Here is an 18,486-nt window from a genome sequence, read left to right as displayed (position 1 = left end):
ATGTCAGGATTTTACTCAAGAAATAAACAAAAGTTTTTTTAATAAAAGATAATTTTAATGATTATGTTTGGTGGTCATTCTTAGCGCAATGTAGCTTTAAATGTACATGACGTTCGAGTTTAGATTCTGTCATACGTTTAACAAAAATGAATGGTTTCGTAGAATGACCCATTTTTGCAAAAAGATCAACAAAAACAAGCCTTCACTGTTGAAGGTCAAACCAAAAGTGAAATCAAAGAAGCTAAAAAGTGGGTCGTGAATGACTCCCGTTGAGGTGCGTGTTGTTACCTGAGGAGACGCGTTGGTGCTGCGCTGCGGTGAGTGAGTTTGCGGCGGGTCCGGGTAGTCGGTCCCGTTCTTCACCCGCGGCCGCCTGTGCACTTCCACGTAGGTGACGGGGAAGATGCCTTGGCGGTTGGTGCCCGAGATTTTTCCTTCGTACCAGTTCTCGTCCACCCTACGGATCAAGGTGATCCTCTCTCCCTTGTTCACAAGATGGCGCTGTTAGTGACAGACCTGCGTCATCTCACGTCTCGTTTCTTCTCCCCTCACCTTCCTGAAGGACATTTCCACCACTGTGTCGCCGTTGAAGTTGAAGCGGGCGATGGCGTCTCCGTATTCGAGGACTTGAACTGGGGCGCTTTTCTTTGGCTGAGCCTTCTCAGTGGGTGGGAGCAGCTGCACAAATACATAAAAAAAGAAAGTCATGATATACATTGTTGAAAAAACTTGAAGGCATTTTGATTTGATTTTGTTTCAGAATAGAAAAACACCTCAAAAACATGTCTCAAGAGTAGAATGTTTGTCGCAATAATAGATACTACTATCATAGGATCTCAGTTCAATGGAATACCACTTCATGAACAATATTGCAAGAACACTCATCCTTTCAGGGCCATTTCATATGACCTGGTGGGCCGTCTTTGGCCCTTGGGTCTTACTTTTGTACTGGCCTAAACCCCATTTCATTCACTATTATTTCATCTCAAGATCACATTTGTTGTGATTCTCCAAGTACTTAACAGCATCTGACCCAGACACAGCTCAAAAAAACAAGCTTTCATTATGACAAAACTTCACCAAATTGTCGCACAAAACATGTCATCACTTCATCAAAACGTATAAGATGACACTAGAAGGTTCAAAGCTAGAAGACAAAAGATGACTCTGTACCTCCACATAGCTTCGAGGGAAAATGCCAACTCTGCCGTGATGTTCCCCTTCATACCAGTTCTGATCCACCTGTCGGATGATGTAGACGATGTCTCCCTTCTGGAACGGTAGTTCCCTGCGGGGATGAACCAGAAACATTATTATTTTTAACATCGTGAGCAATATACACTTAGATTATTAGATTAGATGTTTAGACTCACTTTAAGGATTCAGCACGGAAGTCGAAGCGAGCCATCGCTGGAGTTTTCTGCAGGAAACAAAAAAAAAGAAAAAGGAAAGTGTTCTGTAAGTTTCTACTTATTTTAAATCATATTAATGAAAAAGTGGGAGAAAATTTTTGAGAGGAAACGAATTCTGGTCTCATAAAAATATCAGACGCAGCTGCTCGGCAGCAAACATTCCTTCCTTCTTCTACAGAAAAAAAAACACAGCCTGCTATTGTACCTCCAGGCCCGATTTCCTCTTCTCCGTGTTATCTGTGACGTTGAGCAGATCACCGAAGCGTTCGTTGGTGATGAACTGATGGCGTGTTGGGACGATGCCAGTGTGTCGTCGGGATGCAGTGTCAGCCTCTTCCTGTTCCCGTTTCAGCCGCCGCTGCTCCTCCAAGATTTTCTGCCGAGGAAACAGACTGTTATTGCTGCCAAGATAGAGGGTCTTTCCATGACATGTTGTTTAAAAATACATCCCAGAGTCAAGTGGTCGTTCAACGGGGGAAGTATACGTTTTTTCAACGGCTCATTTTGAACAAAGGAAATTCAGTTTGCTCTTCGTCTGCCCTTAGATAAATTTGCCGAAGGAAATAAATTACCTCTTTGTCTCCATGTCGCCGCTTCAACACCTCGTCCGGGCCGTCCCCGGGTGCAGGGGAAGAGTCTGAGACAGAAACAGAATCACTGATGAGAAAGAAAAAAAACAAACTTTTCCTCGCTTGGATTTCGGGGCAGTTTGAAATTGATAAGATGACACAAAACCACAATCGAGTCATTGATTTCAAAAAGAAAATAAACAACAACTACACAATGACCACAAAACACATGCGTCTAAAAGCAATTTCTGCAGCAAACAACACATTCCAACTTAAAGAAATTCAAAACACTGCATGCAAAATAAAGACCGAACACAGGATGAACAATGTGTGTTCATGAAAAAAATCATCAAGTCTGTGTCTTGGCCAAAAGAAAATAGCAATAATTCAGCAAAATGTTTAATCTATATCCTGCTTATCGTCTTAGTCTGCTCCGCTGGAAACTAAAATATTTTGCCCTTAAATGAAAGAGAATCTACGAACTTACGTTAGAAAACATTAATTTGAGAAGCGTATGCAAGGACTTGAAACATTAAAGAGGTTTACAGTGGCATCATTGACTCGTATATTAATCTGGCCTGCTGTAAGGCTCACGTGTGGTGTCACACGCTTGCATACAACTCAAACCCGATGTCTCCACCAGGCAATATATACTTTACCACAAACTGCCTCTGAGCGAGGGGTCTAGAAGGGGCCACACTTATTTCACAGTGAAATGGAAGAAAACGCCACGCTGAGGATGAGATGGAGACTTCCTTCTCACGTTCACAAAGAAAACCACACAGACAAGAGATGGACGGCGTCTCTTTGTGAGGAAAACAAGGTGAGAGTCGAGATGAATGAGTGACCACAGAAGGAGAGAGAAGTCGGATGGAGATAGCCACCTCTGCGCGGGACCGCCAGAAGAAGGTTCCCGTTGCTGTCCCAGCTCTGACCGTTAAAGAGCCGGTTGTCTTGGTCCCCGTTGTTCAATCTCCCAAGGACTTCCAGGGACGACTGGCGTTGGGGTATCAGAGGTCTGAGCTCGGAGGGGCTCGAGGGGGGTCTCTGGGTGACCCGGGTGGCCAACACGGTACGCCGTGACTGGTGAGGCTGTAGGTTCTTCCGTACCCTGAAGGGAGCGGGCCCCATGAGGAGCAGGTTTCCAGGCAATGTTGTTTTCTTCCCAGTCGCAGCAGGTGGTTCTGGTTGTGCTGTGGTCTTCTGCCTCTCGTGTCTGAGGATGGTGGTGAAGCGGGTGTACGACGCGGGACAGGAGCCTTTGCATTTGCTGGGTTTAAGGTGCAGGTGATGGTTGAGGTGGTGCAGGAGGTGGTGGTGGTTGTGTTGTGGCAACATCAGGGATGAAAGACTCCTCGGGCCATCCAGCAACGACTCAGGGGAGCTGTTTCTCAGCGTTTCTTCTACCTCGCAGCTAACCTCCGAAGCCGGGGGCGACTCGGACCTGTTCCCAGAGGGAACTTCTTCTTCGGACTTACTGCCCGGCGAAGAGGCCTCGTCCTCTGCCCTTTTGTTTTCCGCCTCCACACATCCGTTTGTCTGTGCAGAGTCTGTCGTCAAAAGGGACTCGGCGGACACTGCGGATGCAATGCAGAGGTTGCTGTGATCTGGACTATGGCTGGAGTTCAGGGTGGGCAGCGACGAGGACCGACTGGGCGCCGGACTGGACCGCTGGATGATCAATTCAAACTCGCTCACCCGCGATGACACAGCGTCCCGTGGAATGTCGCCCCCTTCGTCGGCCTCTGACCTTCCGTCCCCCTTCGCCCCCTCGAACAGAGAAGCAAGACTCCGGACGCTTCCTTGGGGGCTGCAGCCGACCGAGCTCGGCCTCTGGATCTGGTGCATGACCCGGTAGAGGTTCGAGAACTCGGATACGCTCCGCCTGAATTCCGCCGAGTCATGGTCGGTACAGTCCGAGTGCGCCTCGGCTCCGGCGCAGTCCGGACCACATGTGTACAAATCCTCACAGCTGTGGGCCTTTGGGTGGCGGGCTCGCCTGTTCCTGCACTCCTGAGTGTCACCACCGGGGGGCAGCAGCTTAGGCTTGAATTTAGAGGGCAGGATCTGGGGTATGCAGGCTTTGGCAGCAGAAAGAGGCTTCTTATTCCTACACTGGTTACCTATTGCATTACTGGCAAGACCCGATCGGCTATTTACAGAGGAGCAGGGTGAAATTATATAGTCATTCCCACCTTTATAATCCACTGGTAGGCATGCAGGACAACAGAATAAACAACATATTAGATAAAAATGGTTACATGAACACACTTTTACAGAATTAGGCACATTTCTGAAGATCTTTGATATAAGATGAGAAGAAGCCAACTTGATGCTGCAGACATCAAGCAAGAGGACAGCATGAGTCATGAGGTGGACTATGAAAGTAACTTGTTTCACTTAGACATTATCTAATCTTTAAAAGGGGGGAACAAAAAAACAGCGGGAGAAAAAAAGTCATGACAAGTGTTTTTGTATCAGCTATTCCCTAACTTCCATATGTCAGCCGTGACCTCCTCCCGTTCTCCGTTCCATCTCTCCTTTTTTCTCCGAAGTAAAATAAGCTACAAAGAGAATAAATCATGCGCTGGACCGCTATAAATACACTCCCTCGTAAATAAAACATGACTCAGGGCTGCCAGCTAATATATGACTGTCAAAACTCTCGTGGCTTTCATGGGTGGAGTGATCACGCGCCAGATGGAAGCAGGAAATGACACAACACTTTCGCATGCTGTGTGACACTAGTGCTGCATCTGTCACAGTGATATCAGCCAAACAAGCACACACACTGAGGAGGTTCGCTCGCTTTCTGCCGAGTAATCATGTCGACCAGTGAAAGGGCCTCGGGGTGGACCCGTTCTTGAAACACAGAGATTCATAGAACTTTTATTTTTTTTGCTAGAGCACATGGCAGAAACACATGACCACATTGTTGCTTCCTGGCCATTTGTTTTTTGTTTGGGTGACTGCAAAGTTCATCCTGATGTAATAAACAGACCAACTCCCTAAATCAAAAACAGCTTGAAAAAGCTTAAAACTTAAACTTATTTTAGCAAAAAAAAGGAGTAATAAGAGGAGATATGACTTATTCTTAGTGTTATCAAGGGTATAATAAAATAAATTTAACTGGCGCCATTCATATAACAACAAATGTATATGTATATGTATATGTATATATATATAGAGAGAGAGAGAGAGAGAGAGAGAGAGAAAATCTAACAATATTTAGTATTCAAAACAATTAGATCATAAATCAAATTGCATCAGGCCTCATCTTAACAGGAAATATTCATTTTAGACTACAGTTAATTTATTTCATCCTAGTAAGACTTTTGTCAGGTGTGCATTTGGAAAAAGAAGGTTATAATAGTAAGTTATTTTCTTTATATGTTTATCTTTTACTATTCTTACAACTGTTATTATTTTTAATAAAACTCATATTTTCATGTGATATAAAAACTACAGACTTACATACTAAGTGATTATTTGTAATACGATTCTGATTGAATGCTGCTGTAGTTTTGCTGACACTCTTCACTGGAACGTGTCCCTAAATGTGGCTGATAAGTCAATTTAAAAAGATTAAAAAAAACAAAATAAAGGCTCATGGTGATGAAATCACAAGCTGAATGTCCTTGAATGAGTATGCGGGGTCTCAGTAGGTTTATAACAAAAACATCTTCAGTTTATGTGGTTAAAATTTAACACAGAGTTCCATCGTAAAAGTTGATGGTGACCCTTACTCTGTTTTCTCTTCCTTGCCGCTCTTCTTCTCTCCCCCCCGACCATGTGCTCAAGCATTCCAGGCCCTGACCCGGCTCTGACAGCTGACTTCCTCGAGCCTGCCCACCCTCTGAGTCCCTCCTGTTTATCTCACCCCTGTCCTGCCAGCAGCACTGTTTATCTCGTCATCCCCTCCCTGGCCCTTCATTCTTTGGGATTGGAACATTCTGGACACTTGCTCCGAGTCTGCCTGGAGACTGGAGATGCGAGGATGAAAACCCCCGACTGTAAAGTCACCTTTCTTCCCTGACGTCTTGGAAACAGATGGTCGGCACATGTTTGGTGAACACATCCTGTTGCATAAATAATGAATTAAAGCCGCTTTGGTGATGAATGTTGCGAGGTGACTGGTCAACACTGTGACGAGGAAATGCATGGAGCCCCAAAAATAGGTAAATCACAAACACATGTGCTCTGAATGTCACTTTCGAGCCTCTTACTTATTGCTTCTGTCTCAGCGGGGGAGACCTCTAATGACCCGGACTACTGTCTAACACCTCGACACACACAGCGGTCGTCATGCTGAGGGGTTGGTTTCTTACCTTTAGAAGAGGAAGAGCTGCCATGGCGCTTGTTTAGTGCTCGTAAACCTTGGAGGGGAATGTCTCCCCCTTCCAGGACACTTTTGTAAACATGGCGATCGCATTCTGACGCAGAGGGATCGCTCGAGGAGGATCCCCCGTCCTTGTCCACCTCACTGTGTCCAGCCTTGCTTGAGGAACTAGACGACGGAAAGAAAATATAGACGCATTAGCAGTGAGTCAATATTCTACTTAAGTAAAAGAACAATTACTCTGATGGAATTATACTCAAGTAATATATTACGAGCCTAAAATCTACTCAAGTAAAATGCTATTACGATAATAATACACCTTGACCCAAAAGCAACACAAGGGTTCCCTTAAACAGGGCCTTTGGGTCACCTTGACCCTGAGATTACACCAGGGTTAAGTGAATTTTCACCAGCCTACTCAAGTAAAAGTACTGTTTGCTCAGGTTGAAGTAATATAACTTTGTAGAATCAATTTGCCTGCCAAGTAGCAAATCTTGTTGACATAAGACATTTGAGGACATGATTTTTTATATTTCCCTTTTAAAAGATGGAGTGCATGTCATGTGTACCTTCCCACCTTCTGCGTATTAAAGTACTGAGAAAACGTGTGATGTTTTCGTTATAAAACAGTGGCTGAGATTTCAGCATCAGAGCGGGAGCTGCCATGTGGTTCAGATTAAACGTTTCTTTAGGTGATTCCGGTCTTCGCAGACATGAGGGGAGACATAAATAATCAAAAACAGGAGATTGGAAAAGTGCAAATTGGAAGCCGCTGTTCTGAGGACAAAGTGATATATCCAAGAATTCCAGCGAGTCTACTAGCAGATATTACTTTGAAGGTTCTCCAAATATTGGGTATGCACCTGTAGAGCTCAGGTTTACAACTTGGGATAAGTTTGACTCATGTTGTGAAGAGCTAAACTCCAAAGAGCGTGGAAAATGTGTTTCACAATTCCCAGGCAATCGTTTAACAAGCTTTCACAAATGTATGAATACTTTCCTCCGGTGACCTCCTACCTCAACAATGAGTTCTTTGATAGAGGCTGGAAAGTATGTGGATTGCTGACTGCCATTAGGACCCATGCAGGTCCCTGTTCAAGTCATTACAACGGTAGATATTGTGCAAAAAAAGCAATGTTTGACAGGAAAATAAAACGTCAGCTGCTCTGAGGAATACTGACACGTAAGCATCACTGGTGGTCTATAGTTTGATGCCCAGTCCGGGATTTTTCTTTCCTCTGAGACAGGAATATTCTTGAGTCAATATTTGTTATTGTTCTATAATGCAAAATGAGGCTCTTGGCAGAGGTTTGGATTATCTCAGTGCTATTGTTTTTTTTGTTTTGATATTGTTCACAACCCTTTATTGTTCAAGTTAGCAAACAGCCCAGAGGGGGGAAAAAAACAAAAAAACGACATCCTGACAGAAACACATGTGCCTTTGAAGATACTTTACGAGTCAGGGTATGTGGGTTTGAACTCCTGTCTGCCCCCCCCCCCACCCTTGGATCAAAACAATGAATCAATGAGCCCACAAAGGTTTGATTTGAAAAGGGTTCCTTTCACATTGTTGGCCACGACGGAGTAATGAGTCAAGCAGATGGAAAGTTTGGAACAAAAAAAACGGAGGGAGAGGTTTATTTTCTCTGGGCTGCAGCACGGGCGGTCAACATGGGTCTTAAATACCATATATTTTACTACACAAACAAAAATAGCCTCCTGAGCTGTCTCAACAGTGGTTATTACCCTCCTAAATAATCCTGTTCATTCAAGGAAGACATAACGGTTTTTAAGTTATGCAACAGCTGGTTGCTATTGTCAGAATTCCCAGGATATCCAAGTGACACAGGTTGTTGCCTTTAAAAAAAAGCCCAGATATCGTCCGTGTCTTCAACCCCCCACCTAAAAACACCCTTAAATGTGAACAGGGGGCACACTGTTCTAAGGAGCGTCCCTCCTTGTTAACAGGGTCTCTCCTCAGGAAACCGGGGTGTTGTAGGCGGTCGCAAGGTGGAGGGAATCTCACAGCGACCGTATCCTCATCACATGCCACGGAGATTCAAAAGTATACATGACAAGACGCAGGAGGTTTAAAGCCTATTTTTTAAGATGGAGAAAAGAAGTGGACTTACTACTGCTGCAGGTCGGCAGCTGTTTCCAAGGGGCTGAAAGTGGGGGCACTCTGCAACAAACCAAACAAAGAAGTCATTGATAGATCCACAGGAAGCTCTCCTCCAGCTAGAACAGAGGAAGGAGCATTAGCTCTGATCCGATTGTCTGTGGTTCTGTTCGCTGCTGCTCGGGCGATGCTCTGGTCCTCCTCGCTGCCTCTGGACTGGGCTTGGCATGAAGGAGTGAGCGTGTGTTTTGGCCTGCATGCAAGTTGGGAGAAAACAAGCGGCAGCGGAGAGAGGAGTATAGCGGGGGGAGTGGCATCAGTCAGTGGAGCGCCCATGCGGGGAGGGGGCTGTCACGAAGGCTCGGCCAATGGGCCGCCGTTTCCCAGCGAGGCCGTCTCTTTTGTCTGATATTGAGTCACTCTCATTACCGCTGGACCAGACCGGTGAACAATTAACCAGCTGGTGGGGCGAGCAGGCCAAATTACACACTCACACACTTTCAACAATATTTTGGGAGTCAAGAGAGACAACAACGCGGGTAAAGATAAGTTTGACAGAACCACATGGAAGGGCTGTTAAAAGACAAAATGAGTGAACAAATGTTAGGAAGAGGGATGTACCAGACACTCTGTATTCTAATATATTTATGCAGATATCAACCTATAGTCAACCTTTAACGGAGTACTAAGAAGGAGAATGAATATGATTTTACGTACATTTAAAACTGGAAGAATGAATACGAGAAAAATTCCCATTTAAAAATACATATTTAAAAGTATGAAATATATTCTGCTTTACACTAGTGTCAGAACAATGTCCTGTAACATCGTTTGCCACATACTTCAAGCATATTTATTTACAAAACAACAGACTCTTGTACTGTCAACGGCAAAATGTCTCTCAGTATTTCACATGAAAACACCGTCTCTCACGCAATGCTTTTGGTGGTCACATGGATACTTCAGGCGGTCATAGTGAACATCATCGTTCCTAGAAATAACAGCTAAAGAGTTCCTCTAAATGAGTCATCATTGTTCCAAATTAACCATCAATACAAAAATAAATATGAAGTTAAATGTTACTTAGTACTGCTTTAAATGGAATCTACGTGTCAGTGGTTTCTCTCAGGAATTCACTGCAGCTGCAGGGAAGACGGATGTACTTAGTTTCTTCACCACATCAGCGAGATCAATTCTCTTATGGGCATTTGTTTATATCATATACGCTGCCACCTCCAAAAAGGCATTTATTTGTCCAACATATCCAAGTTATTATTAGTGATTCAACACCATACATGCTTAAGAAATTCTGAGTTAAACTCTTTTCAACTCAAGCGGTGTGTTTCAATGATCAAAAAAAGTGGCTCCTTGAGTAAAACGTTGTTGCCGTGGAGATAACTTGAAGTGAGAAAGGAAGAACAGAGTTCCACCAGACTATCTCTAGGGGGTCTCTCGGCATAGATTTTCAAAAACTTTAACACATCATTTTAAATGCACCATTCACCCACGCTTTAATGGTAACAGGGATAATATAAACTTTAGAATGTGTTTATATCAAAATTATTGAAGAAACACAAAGTATTAATCCATGCATTTTAATATTTAGCCATAAATTGTCATTTTGGTGCATCCCAAGTTAGTAAGTAAAAGGTCGACGCTGAACATTTTTGTGTTGCCATCAGCATGGAAGCACCCGCTTGCATCTTGAATGGTTTGGAGACGACTAATTTTAGACCACTGTTTCTGTTGCTCTCCTCTTTTCTAGACGTCACAAGCGATATAAATATCGCTGGCACCGTTAATAAGAGCACAAGTGTTGTTTGCAAATACGATTGCACAATCCCCCGTCCCCAGCCCAGCCGCTAATACCGCGTCCACTTCCACATGGCGTAGCCAAGTCTCCACTCCCCCCCCCCGACCCCCGGACCCCCCACCGATGACCAGACAAGGAGCATTCCTGTCGGCTCATTCGCCACGACATGCCTTTGCACTTAGTTGCCAGGGCAGAGTGATCATTAATAACCCATCGGTATAAATGCCGATCTTTATAAGAACAGAACATCAGCCTGGCAGGTCTATATTCTGATCTATTTATAAAGCCAAATGTTCCATGTTGACTTGGGAGAACAAGCCGGTGTCGATGAATAATCGGCGTCTCTTTCTTGCACCGGCACGTCTGGTCTCGGCCTCAAATCTCTGCTCCCGACAGGGGGACAAGACAGCGTCTGTCACCGCAGATAATTGGCCTTTGAAAACACACACGCATTATGGAAAGTCAACAGGAAACTGGCATTAGAAGGACGATCGGGGGGGCAAAGGCATTTTCATCCACTCTATTAACAAGCTCTCCGATTAGCGTCACTTTATTGTCGTTTGACCTTGTTTTGCAATTCAACCTGTCCTGAATGACCAATATTATTAAGAGACACATCACTCTCATAGTCGCCGTTTACTCAGTTACTCATCAATGACGTGATTACAGGTACGAGTCATAAAAAAGCTTTTCTCTCATCATTTTAGATTTTTTTCCCTAATAGCCTATGAATGTTTATTTTGTGTCTATTTTTTTCCTCTGCCGTAAAAAGGTTCTACAATATATAATAACTCAACTTTTCTTTGTATATAAATATATTTTGCGAGAAGAAAATACGGACGGATATTTATTAAACAGAACTGTAAGTCATTTAAAAGTAATTTAGTAATAATATATATAGACTAATATTTATAAGAAGAAAATTCATATGATAGTAACATGTTTGTTCAGAATTATTGTAGGGATAGCACTTGTTTATAATATTATATTTCAAGATTTAGCAACAAGGTAAAGCAAAAAGAAATAAAATGCACTGAAACATTCCAATGGAAATTCCTCTAGAATATTAAATGAAAGATTATTGATATTTTTCCCGCACCTTATATACATTTTAATAGGTATGACAACTACTCTTTATACATGAAAACAGCTTTTGTAAAAAGAAAACACAATTAAGTACATTATTTATATAATTATATTTACTAATAATTGGCTGTAAGTCAACATTTTGATTATATATGAAAGTACAGACTTAATTGAAAACACAGACTAATATCTCTCTGAAAATTTCGATTGAATGTCGACACTTTTCAGCTGCTGTTGAAGTTTTTTATGACTGTTGATATGCTTTCACTAAAATGGTTGTGAGTGTGTGTAATGTTCCAAAATGCTTCTTAGCTCAAAGTGAAAAACTAAAACATAAAAACAAAACATCATGGTCCTTAAAGGAAAAAAAAGTCCACCTATGATCTCAAACAACTCAAATCAGAAAAATAATCTAACATGGAAATCGAAAAAAGTTATCCTGAAACTTGTTTCCATCACAACTCCGTGCTGGCACAAACAGAAAAGGTCCTGTGAGGCAAAAGACCAAAATATGATTTGAATAAGTCTTGCGTGCGTTGTTTGTTTGTGTGCTGTTGCAGCTGTTCAAAAGACTGTGTTGGCGTCTGGAGAACCGACCGTCTATAACAAACCAGAAGCCTTTTTTCTTTTTTTTTCTTTCAAAATGCTCTCAAGTGTGAAAGTGTTGACTTAAATATGAAAGTATTTTGGAAGCGACACCAGCAAACAATTTAAAGAGACTACTTTAAATAGTGCAAGGCACCGGTGAGTCACTGGAATGCTGATGACAACGTTTTTGCAGAATTTCGTGTGTCTGTTTCCTAACAGGTGTCGGGGACTCTGAGGTCCTTTCATATTCAAAATAGTGATCATGAGTAGGTCATGGTAACCTGAATCTCATTCTTTCCAGCGCCTTATTTGTTGTCGATATGTTGAAAAACAAACAGCTCGCCCAGCGTGAGGGTCCGGTTATAGCCGCGCGCCCCCTTATCTCAACTGCGCTAAATGCTTAAAGGTAAAGGTTAAGGGTATAAGAGAGGTTAAATATGAACACACAATGATCTGGCAGGCTTACAAAGTTGCCTCCTTTAGAATATGTCAGGTGGTATGGGGAGGATGGTGGTGGTGGTGGTGGGGGGGGTCTATGTAACTCATGGCTGAGACAGTGTGGCAGCAGCCCCCTCGTCAGCATGTGCTCAACACATGGAGTCACTCAGTCGGTAGTGGGGGGGGCGAAATGTTCTTCCTACCACATGTATGTGCGGAATCCCAGTGCCAGCTCGCCGTGTGTATCACCGAGCTTATGTTTGGCCATGACTGTCACTGGATGTGTTTGAGGAGTCACTTTTATTATTACCCAGGGCTGGGGGGCCATCCCTGCAGCGCCCTCGCTGTGGGCGCCGGTGTTATCACCAAAAGAGACCTCAACAAACTAATATCCGGCATATTTATTTACTTATTTTTTTTCCTGGGATGATTGGTTTTTCTCAAACAGTATCATTCTATTGCGAATATTAAAATGATTAGAGTAGAGGTACATAAGTGTCCTATTGTTTCGTCTGCAGTTGGGAAGGTTTTAAAGGTTGCGTCAAAGGCTTCTTACTGCTTCTGCCCAAGGCTACGTTATCCATTAATAACGTTATTACGACATAACTTAGCCTCTCTTACACACATATGATGCTAGTTTAATTCTTGTAGAGAGAATGGTTTGTAAGTTGAGCCAAAATAATTATTGAACTGAAGAATTTCAGAGTCTGATATGCTGTATTTTATAAAGCCATCTAATACTATTTTTATTGGAAGAGTTTACTCCCTTTTGAAGAGGAAGCTGTACAAGATTGGTTTTGGTTCACTTGCTACGGCAAATTTAGGTAAATAAATGCAGACACACATAAAAATGAATGTTCATTCTAGTAGTATCTCAGCTCAACGTCCAACTCTGCTCTCGCTTGTTATTGTAAACCTCCTTCTTTATCTTCCCTCCTAAATTAAACACAAGTCCCGATATGTCCATCAAACCCCAATGAGCCGACTTGTCTGCTTGTGACTTGAGGTCAAATAGCACACATGCCAGACGCAGCTTTAGAAGTGACTTTGACATTAAGCAGGAGCCAGTCATCAAACCCAGCTCATCTGGCAAACATCCGGCGCGTCAGCCGTCTCCACGTACGCCTCCAAACTGGTCCCCGGTATCAATGGGAACTGGAGACTCAGCTCTTGCGTTTATGACCTCATGTCATAGTTAGCGGTGCCACCTCACATGATCCTGGGGTGTGGTGCAGCCCGGGGGTGGAGGGAAGAAGCAACATCTGCTTGTCGCTGGACACACCAGTCCGGTGCCAACCAAAGCCCCCCGGGTTGGATTTGTCTGGACATTACAGCTTGCATCAACAGGATGGCACCCCTTAAATTATTTTGGTCGGTCCATCAGACCCGCCACAATTACCATTATAAGGCGCTAATATTAACTGGTGTTCAAGTGACAAGTGACTTCAGGACAAATTGGCTGGATCAAAGCTCTATTCTGGTTGGCATGGTGCGCCTCTAAATGTGTTGCCCCTTTTAAATAACAACATCAGGACGCTTGGCAGAGACAAAAAAGATGGACGGTGGGTAGAAGCCTCGGCTAAGGTCGGTGGTTCTTTGCCAAAACTGTGCTCACTCAGCACGACGAGCACAAATAAATTGCTGAGAGACTCTCTGGAACGGAGCAAAACCAGATCTGGGTCGACTATTTCTGACCCATCTGGGGACGCTTCACTTTCAAATTGCATTATGCGATGATGGCGAGTGACAGCGGTTACAGTGTTGACATGGTTCTGCAAAAAAATGTGCGTTTCCTCAATGGGGGCAAAGGCAAACCATACAAATAAGGCGGTCAAAAAATAAGAAGCTGAGTCATTCATAAGGAAGTATGGGGAGATTAAGAGGTCACTAATGCATGCCTGCCGACGCGTCCTTCCTAAAAACATTAGACTTCAGAGACAGACATTGACTGTTTAAACATTATTAAATGTTATGACATGCAATTATACAATACATTAAACTGCCATTTTAAATACCGAAACTTACCGCATAGTCATATTCCATCTCTGAAAAGAATTTAAACCATGGCTCATTCTCTAATTCTACATCTTCCGGACTTACATCCTGAGTCTAGGGGGCACGGCAACAAGAGGAGGAGGAGAGAAAGAGAAGACAGATAAGACAGCACTGAATAAACAAACTTGATGTAAACACAACACAATCTGGAGTTCAATACCAAGAAATGGAGTCGATTGAATCATTAAAGGATAGGTTCACACGTTGACCTGTTCCATAATGAAACAGTCATTGAGAAGATTTAGATATTTCACCTTCTGTCGGGTACTTTCCTCATCGCCAAGCAGAATTTATTACTGTCAAAGTGTCTGTATAGTTTACTTTCCAAGTGTTTGTGAGCGTATTCTGCCGTTCTCTGCGAAGTTTAATAATATCTGGGTTTTGTTTTGCTCATTTATATGTACGGGACTGTTTGCAGACTTTGTGCTAGACAACTATAACTGTATGTATGGAGTGTGTACTATATGCTGTAAACTGTGTATTAACCTTTAAGACAGGATAAGTTGTTTGATGATCGATGCACATGCAAAGTGAGATTTTTGTTTATTTATTTGACAGCTACAGTAAACATTTTATGTTTAAATTCTGATCAGCTTCACAATAAAGTCATCATGACAATGGCAATAAAATTGACATTTTTCATTTTCATCATTGTTTAAAAATACAACATTTTCTGGACTATTAGCAGCACCAACTAAACGTATATAGAGAAAAAAACAATTGTTTAGGACACATCTGGTACACAAAAACAGGGCTAGTAACGCAACAGTAAAACGGCTGGATAAATAAAACGAAATCATGTGCGTGATCTCTTGAGTCTTGCTCTTCTACTTCTTGCTAGAGCAGACGTTAAAAAATAAACTCCATACAGCCTCATCATTGTGTAAGCCGCAGGCGTGTTAAATAAAGGAGCGATTTATAGTCCAGAATTTGCGTTATATTTCTACAGATTCCTTTATGACCACATTATTTTATCTTTTGTTCACTTATATTACATAACTACAGTGAGATGTCATCAAATCACACAGTGTTAGTATTCGATGTCATCATGAAGAAGAATCAAGTAAAAAGATTCAGTAATCTCATGTTAAATAGTTCTGTCACATTTGAATAATAATCCCTTCAGGAAGTAAAGCTTATGTATCATAATCCAACTGATTCATCAATAGAGTGTAAACATTTATGTCTGAAAAACACTACTTGTGTGTGAATAAGTAAGAAACATTTTAAGTGTTAATATTGTCCATCTTTGTCCAGAAAAAAGTAGTACTCGATATAAAAAATACATTGTATATAATATAAATTAGAATTAGATACTTTATCTTTAACCATTTTCTGGTACTTTCTGCCTGATGAGTTCTTTAGAGACAGTGAACCTATCCTTTATGCTGCACCATCACCCTTATGATAATCAGGGGAAACCAGTTCAATTTTCCCCACATGGACCCCAAAGTTCCATGCTAGCATCACCGTTGGGTTCTCAAGATGAAGTGGACTTGAGAGAGCATGTTGAACGTGAGCTACACTGAGGATTGACTATGAAATGACCAGATACAAGGTCGTTAGTCGGACTGGTTGATCAGGTTTCTAGTCACAGTGTCAACGTTTAAGGAGCTCAGTAGGTGGCGCTCTCAGTTTTATAATGATGCCATGTTTCGTTCAATCGGTACAAAACATTATAGAGTGCCATCTAGTGGCCTTTATAACGAGGACACTGTATCGTGTAAGTAAGTAAGTAAAGGTTATTTGTGAAGCGCTTTTCTAGACCAGGGTCACATGCATCAATGCAATGATCATGCTGTATCATGACTAGAAAACAGAAATAACTCTTGAGCAACTGCTGTGAAGAACAGTGACTTTTTGAGACACATCTTTGTCAATTAAAAAATGTGTATTACTTTCTCCAAACAGCGAGTTTGACTTTAGACGTGAAAGAAGTAAAGCATCAGTAGAAAAGAATCACAGTCCTCAAGGAAGCTCGCTCACGCCTCGTCGTCAATTTCATACAACCAAACCACATCCTTGTTTTGAGTCCCTCTCACACCGTTTCAACCCAGTAACCTTAAATTGAACAGAGGATGACAATGTATCCATGTAAGCGACACCCCCCCCCCCCCCATCACCACCTCCCATGCTGTCAAGCAAGAATATCCATCACCGCAACAGGACACCGTTTAGGAATGTGGTGCATATGGTGATTCGGGGTTGTAGTGAAGCTGCCCCCAGATGTGGACGGGGGGGTTGATGGCAGAGCGGCGGCGCTGACACGACATGCACGGAGAGAATGAAGAAGGAAGAGAGGAAAAGCAGGCGTGTGCGCGGCGAGCATACCGTTCTCTCCAGCTTCAGCACAGACGATTTCCCCGGCTCGTACTCGAAGATGCTCTTGGGCTCGGCGCGGTACCTTCTGGTGTCTACCTTTTTATCCGGGGGATCCCACTCGTTTCTGCGTGAAGGCAGGTGTTAGGGAGGGGGGGTGAGGGAGGGAGAGGAGAGGAGAGAGACCAGCCTTATGATACTGTCTCCATGGCAACCAGCTGAGACTGTTTTTTTTTTCAAAAACTCATTAAACATGTTTAGTTCATCGTCCATGCCTCCACTTCCTGTTGCCTTCTTGTCTTCGAGGAGGATATGATGGGAAATTGAATCCCAGCCAAACACATAATTTGATCATGTAAACAAGATTGAACTCTGTGACAAAAAACAGTGAGCAGCATTTCCGGGGAGAATTCCTCGGAGGACAGCTGACGCTTCCAATGAGCGGCTTTACCCAAACATGAATCAACCCGCTTCTTTCTTTAGAGTGGAAACAAATGGATCTGTAATGTATTTATGAAGGTATCCTGTCCACACAGAGAGTGACGAAGGTCAGTGTTCCTCATGTCGTCTGCAGCTCCACCAGCTGATAGATAACAGTGCATCACCTGTCCCCCCATCAGCACTCCATCAGTCTCCTGTGTTACTACTGTCATGCATGTCCACACACAGCCTCTCAGTGTGAGCAAGGGTGACGACTAATTTAAAAATATAGTTTCAGTTCTTGTGAAGGCCTTTGTGGACGAATATACCTGACATACTGGATGTGGGTTATTTACTCTCTGCTGAGAGCCGACTTTAAACAAGCTCCGGGGTGTTTCTTAACGCCATCACTCACATTAGTTCCAAGAACCAGAATCCAAAATCATTACACAATCTTTAGAATGAGCTTAAGATTTATCTCTGGGAAACTTAAGACTTAAATAACTAAAAAAGATGTTTATTTTTAAAACTGTTCATCCTTATTTCCGGCCCTTGCCAGATCACAGGGTCACAACCGTCTGAGGAATAGGAAGAACGATTGAACGTGGGATCATGTGACGTCCTGGATTGAAGATAGAATCCCTCCAACTCATGATGCCTTATACAACATTTTTTTACTCCTTATTTGGCTCGTTAATTTGTGTGTTTTTTTCAATTAGACGAGTATCTTTCTCCTTGTTTTTGTTTTTATTAAAATGTTCCTGTAAAACTATTAAAAGACAATATTCACGAAATCAGTGTTGCAGATCAATAGTGATTTGAAAGTGATGCCAATACAAGCAAGATTAATTTATATCTTCTATTGACATTTCATTTTTTCAACCTTTTTATTTTTGAGATAAAGAAGAAAAAAGGTTATTAGATTATTTGAAACCTTATTAGCTTTTAACTTATGTATGTTTAGTTAAACAAATTCTACTCTGGTCATTTCTTTACCAGAATAGAATATTTTAGTGCTAGTTCCAGGATTTATAGGATCAATTGGACTCAACCATGCGTCTCAAAATGTCCCTACAATTCATCTTCTTTGCTACTTAAATCCAGATATTTAGTAATAAATATTATAATCTGCTCACAGTAATCCTATTTTTCAGATGCTTGTTTATAATGTGCCTCAGTTGTAAGTGTTAATGACCAACTATCTCTCTATTTACATTCACAACATACTTGTAAATCTCTGTGACCTTTTGTGATGCGATTATTATTTCTCTGTCAATATTGATTTCCCTTCCAGCGGCTCCGGGCTTGTTGTTGTTGCTCTTTGAAGT

At 42.4% G+C, this 18,486-nt stretch overlaps 1 protein-coding gene across 6 annotated transcripts in view; it reads right to left on the bottom strand.

Moving 5' to 3' along the window:
* The window catches only part of sorbs1 (sorbin and SH3 domain containing 1), a 39,416-nt gene that overhangs the window by 5,144 nt on the left and 15,786 nt on the right, over nt 1-18,486 (bottom strand). For 5 of the 6 annotated variants that reach the window (XM_087802903.1, XM_087802905.1, XM_087802904.1 and 2 more), the window contains 11 exons: nt 16,751-16,865; nt 14,390-14,473; nt 8,453-8,502; nt 6,310-6,488; nt 2,866-4,188; nt 1,985-2,049; nt 1,618-1,788; nt 1,374-1,420; nt 1,174-1,288; nt 553-678; nt 289-483 (listed from right to left, as the gene is read on the bottom strand). In XM_087802903.1, the coding sequence (XP_087659029.1) occupies nt 289-483; nt 553-678; nt 1,174-1,288; nt 1,374-1,420; nt 1,618-1,788; nt 1,985-2,049; nt 2,866-4,188; nt 6,310-6,488; nt 8,453-8,502; nt 14,390-14,473; nt 16,751-16,865 (2,470 nt within the window). The remainder of the gene's footprint in view (nt 1-288; nt 484-552; nt 679-1,173; nt 1,289-1,373; nt 1,421-1,617; nt 1,789-1,984; nt 2,050-2,865; nt 4,189-6,309; nt 6,489-8,452; nt 8,503-14,389; nt 14,474-16,750; nt 16,866-18,486) is intronic. The other variant, XM_087802906.1, reaches the window with a different exon arrangement.

This window comes from Callionymus lyra, chromosome 11 (genome assembly GCF_982586985.1).
Source record: "Callionymus lyra chromosome 11, fCalLyr1.hap1.1, whole genome shotgun sequence".
Classification (NCBI taxonomy): Eukaryota; Metazoa; Chordata; class Actinopteri; order Syngnathiformes; family Callionymidae; genus Callionymus; species Callionymus lyra.
Note: the sequence above shows the minus strand (reverse complement) of the source record. Positions and strands in the feature narration are given on the sequence as shown.